The sequence below is a fragment of the Diospyros lotus genome, chromosome 1, assembly GCF_014633365.1.
Source record: "Diospyros lotus cultivar Yz01 chromosome 1, ASM1463336v1, whole genome shotgun sequence".
Lineage (NCBI taxonomy): Eukaryota > Viridiplantae > Streptophyta > Magnoliopsida > Ericales > Ebenaceae > Diospyros > Diospyros lotus.
In genome coordinates this window covers 16,147,605-16,152,378 of record NC_068338.1, presented here as the reverse complement: position 1 = coordinate 16,152,378, position 4,774 = coordinate 16,147,605, and the positions used below count along the sequence as shown (strand labels likewise).

At 35.9% G+C, this 4,774-nt stretch overlaps 1 protein-coding gene across 3 annotated transcripts; it reads right to left on the bottom strand.

Annotated features, from left to right (window-relative positions):
- LOC127810610 (uncharacterized) lies at positions 1 to 4,450 on the bottom strand. Of its 3 annotated transcripts, XM_052350192.1 has the most exons (3): positions 4,329 to 4,449; positions 1,013 to 1,141; positions 1 to 886 (listed from the first exon to the last, which is right to left on the bottom strand). In XM_052350192.1, exon 3 carries the CDS (start codon positions 866 to 868, stop codon positions 311 to 313), a length of 558 nt encoding a protein of 185 aa, XP_052206152.1. In that variant the 5' UTR covers positions 869 to 886; positions 1,013 to 1,141; positions 4,329 to 4,449; the 3' UTR covers positions 1 to 310. The 3 variants fall into 3 exon arrangements, with proteins under 3 accessions (XP_052206152.1, XP_052206144.1, XP_052206135.1); XM_052350184.1 differs by lacking the exon at positions 1,013 to 1,141 and having other exon boundaries at positions 4,329 to 4,450; XM_052350175.1 differs by having other exon boundaries at positions 1 to 1,141.
- Between the last annotated feature and the right edge of the window lie 324 nt (positions 4,451 to 4,774).

The following is a 4,774-nucleotide window of genomic DNA, read 5'->3' as shown; positions in this document are numbered from 1 at the left end:
TGAACGTAAATCAGGTCCACTTGGAACAATAACTTGTACTAGAACTTATCCTTCCAAAACAGAGAGCCATCCTTTTAAACTGAGATGAAAAGTAGACGCAACAGAAGACACAACTACAAGCATACAATTTATTACATCACAATCTCGGGTCTCAACAAGAGATTCATGCTTAGATCAGAAATCAGTAAAAAGGCCTATACTGGAGACCAAAGTGAAGGTGTCACTTCGATTCTTCTGTTAATTCTCTTCTCTACAAGTGCTGGGAAGCACTAGATATGCTAGCACTTAAGAATTCATGATGGAGTCAACTTTAAAGAGACATTCCACCAGATTCAGCTTCAAGATACTTGCACATCCTCTCCATAACCTCTCTACCCTTGGCGCTATTCTGCTGGAACTTATCAACACATCGCTGCTCTATCTTTTCTGCCATCGATGCCAGTCTTGATAATGGCTTAATCCGTATGCTAGTCTCCTGCTTGCAAATTGTCCAGCCATTGGGATTATTTGGGTGGGGATCATACCTGATCTTCTCCTCCACTTCTATAAACTTCTGAAGACTGATGTTGCGGGTGGTGAGTTGCATTGTTCGAGATTGGCCATCAACAACTGTTGATTCAACACAGTGGCAGATTTCTTGACCAACAATTCGGCGGATGAACCATGGTCCTGGAGTGTGGATTGTGATAGCACGAGTGGTGTAAAGCTTCCCTACTTCCACATCCACCTTGTGGTTTAAAGTGTCCACTTCAAGTATATGGGACAATATCCGCTTGTTCTCAGGGTCAGCAAACTTACGCCAAGATGCAGAAGTAACTCGCTCCCATGGGTGCTTGTAAATGTGCTCTTGTGCATATGCTTTAACCATCACGCTTGTCTTGGAATTCTTCAAGTTGACAAATAAACAGTCATGACATTCATGCATATCTTATCTCTCTCTTTTCTTTTATTTATTTATTTGTTCTTTTTGTTAACAGAAATTTGGCTAAAAAAAGCAATTATTTCAACATACTTTCCATGACAACGAGCTTGCTTTAGTCAAGAAAGAAAATGTCTCCGCTTATGGCTGATTGAGGAAGGGGGAAATATCTTGTTGGCACCACAAATTTTTTTGATTTAGGAACCAACCAAATCATTCCAACTGTAAAAACAGATTTAAAGTATAAACCATATCCACCAAATTCCAACAAGCAAAGATACTTGAACTTCCTCAACATTAACATGTCTCTTACATCAAAGCATTCATTTCATGTGTACAAGCAAGTTGCCCATTATTAAGATCTTCAGCTACCGGACACAGATGGAAACAATCTTATTTGCTCTTTCAAATTCTATGCCATATAGGATTGTAGCACCACCAGTCAGATGTTTAATTGAATCTTAAAGCAGTGCCAGCAAAAAATGCTAGCCTGCTAGTGATATACAGAAAGGAACTATTGTACCTAAAATTGGTAAACTTTTTTTCCCGAACTAGCTCATTCAGAATGCATCCCAAAGCTTTTTCCAATTTCTTTGTCAAAGTTATACTTAAAAGCAAAATGGTCAAACATAATAAACAAGCAACTTTAATATGAAAAGTTAAGAAAGGAAAATTTGCTTCTAGAAATGTTACTTTACTTTGTTTAATTGGATACCTAGTTACCATAACAATTGACTTAGAAGTGTAAAAAATACTAATATCATCATTGACACAAATATATCCTACCAAGACACATTTTTAGAGGACCCCGATGTACTAAATCCTTGTCACTAGTCATGTGCCTAAAGCAATAACACTGATTATAGCAATCAAAATTAACCGGTATTAATTCGTTGGGCAACACCCAGGGAAAGCTACCGAAACCACCAATTCACATCCAAGCGACACACAATTTTTATACAGATATGCAAGTAAACAGCAAAACTAGATCACATATTACTTACAAAGATGGAAAACTAACACAATTTCAAGTTTAGATTTATAATCTACTCAATAATAGCAACTAAATTAAAAAAAATGAAATTTATGTAGCACATATGATGATGAGATCCATGAATTTAACACCAAAAAGTAAAATTTCTAGGTCTCCAACATAATGTCATGACCTGAATTCTGAGGCCGGTGACCAACACTAATCTATATATGTAAACTTAGTACAAGGAAACAGTGGGGTATCATCAGTGCATACTCGTAATGCAAGTGCCTCTCCTAGTAGGATGAAAATATTTCATGAGCATTTGAAACATTAAACAGTTCATATGTAAATCATGTAAGATGATCAGATTTAAAGAGTACATGATGCATCAATATATACATGTGAAGATAAAGTAAAATATAACATAGCCTTTCTACTCTCCTGGTAATGGTATATAGAGAAATCAAGCTTGTGGTGGAAGAAGAAGCTGAGTACAGGTCAAAGTGGGTCCTAATAAATGCCTAACTAGCTCTAGTGTTCAACACTAGAACAGTTATCACCTACACCTACCTTGCCTCGAACGAATTGAATCTGGCATTATTGAATTCGTCAAGCTACGTCATTGTATCTTGCCAAGAGTTGTTATGCATCAGTGCGCACTATATAGGTCATGTAGTTATGCATAGGCTTTGCATGCTAGTGTAAATGACAAGTAAACGCACAACACTCATATGGTCGTACTCATACTTAATCCATCCTCGTGTATATGTTATACCAACATGTAAATATATGTATATTCACTTATGTATAGTTAAATACGTTTACTGTTTTAAGATGAATTGTTTGTAAAATGGTGTTGAAGTCATTAAAATGAGGCAAGGGTGGTAAGTCATGTATTTTAGAGATAGGGGACAAATTCATAGATTTAGAAGCTTAAAGGCCAATTTATAATTTTAGAAACTTAAGGGCCACTTTATAATTTTATAAACTTAGGGTTAATTCATAATTATATAAAATTAAGACCCAACTCATAGTTTTATAAACTTCAATAAGGGTGTGCAATGGTCAGTTCAAGCGGTTTGGAAGGTGTTTTTCAAACCAAACCACTAATGGCAATTTGACTATCTTCCAAACCATAACCAAACTACTATATGCTTGAAACCACACAAACCATAGCTTATGGTTTGAGCAATTTTAAGAACCATAACATAATTATAATTAATGTGCATGCATGTCATAAATATATATAGAAATGTAAGACAATTAATTGTCAATGTACATGCAGAAATGAAAACAATTAATAATTATTCAATCGTGTAAGAAGTATGCTAATATACAAAAACACTTAAATTCTTAAAAAGTATTGGAATTTATCAATATTAGTAAGTGTTTGTAAAAAGATTACGGACATCTATAATCTTCTATTGTAATTTTGTTACTTCACCTGAGAGAATCAATTAAAATTCATGGCTTTATGCCTAAGTAGAAAATCTAAACCTTAAACAACTTTGTTTTTTATTGGGGCGATCAATCAGTTTCGAGGTTTATTGAAACACAAAACCAAACCAAACCACTTTGGGGAGTTCTTAAAATTCTTAAACCATAACCGACCACTAGTTTTGTGAAATAACAGTTGGTTTGGTTTAGGTGATTTGAGCGGTTTAGTTTTTTCTTGCTCACCCTAAACTTAAGGGTCAATTCATATTTTTATAAATTTAAGGCCTAATTCATAATCTTATAACTTAAGGTCCATTTTATTTTAAAAGATTATGCCCAGTTTACAACTTAGAACTAAGCCCAATATCATAGTCTTAAAATGATAAACCCCAAAATCCAAAAGTGCAGCCAAACAGCCCCTTGGAAAAAATTGGTGTAACTAAAACAGTAACAGCGCAGCCGCCGGCCGATTGTTCCGGTTATCAAACCCGATCACCGGACTCCCCGGTCATAGTGATTGGCATATCCAAAAATGGAATCGGTCAAAGGTTGGATTTTTGTAGATCTAAAAATTAAGTTTCGGCCTAAAAGTTGCCGTCGACCACCGCCAGACCCTGATTCCAATGATGGGGACCGGTCATCAAATTCCCCCCGCCAAGGTGATTCATACATCCAAAATTGAGAACAATCCAACGGCTAATTTTAGTAGATCCAAAAATTAATTTTCTGGAAATACTAGCGTTTCGGGAAAGCGTCGCCAGCTACCGTCCACGGCTGATTCCGATGATCGGAACCGATCATCGGACTCCCCTTGGCCAAGTGACCCACATATCCAAAAATCAAAAGGATCTAAGGATAGAATTTTAGTAGATCTAAGTTTAAAAAAATTGATATTCTTCCAAAACTCGCGCGCGCCTGTATATATATATATATATATAGCGTGTATGGGCATATCATACCAGGAAAATTAAGGGAAAATGGTTCTAGGGAGATTACCTGGGACGGGCGCAAGACCCAGGCGGAGGCGGTGGTGGCGGTGGCGTGCCGGAAATGGCAGGTCGCAGTCCGTTCTCTTGAAGTAGAGAGAGTGAAATGTATGCCTGAATTAGGGGGGAAGACTCAGGGATTCCCCTTCCTTTTCATCCGATCCGATCCGACCCTATTGGGTCGGATCCTCCACAAGACGCCGGCGTCCGAGATCCGGCTCCTTTTGTATTATTATTGTTTTCTCCCCTTTTTTTAATATCTAAAAATGTATTTAATTAGAATAAAATTACTTCGAGCGAACTTATTTTTTACAATTTAGATTATAAAAATATTTTAAATGTTTTTTAATAAAATAAAAATATTTTAAGTACCCTTTAATAAAATGTATAAGAAGAAAGAGTTAATATGACCATTTAAAATATTTCATAACTTAAAATATAAAAAATAAATATAAT

What these genes read in the sequence shown, in the direction of transcription:
- LOC127810610 (XM_052350175.1), bottom strand. Translation starts at nt 925, where the DNA reads ATGCATGAATGTCATGACTGTTTATTTGTCAACTTGAAGAATTCCAAG.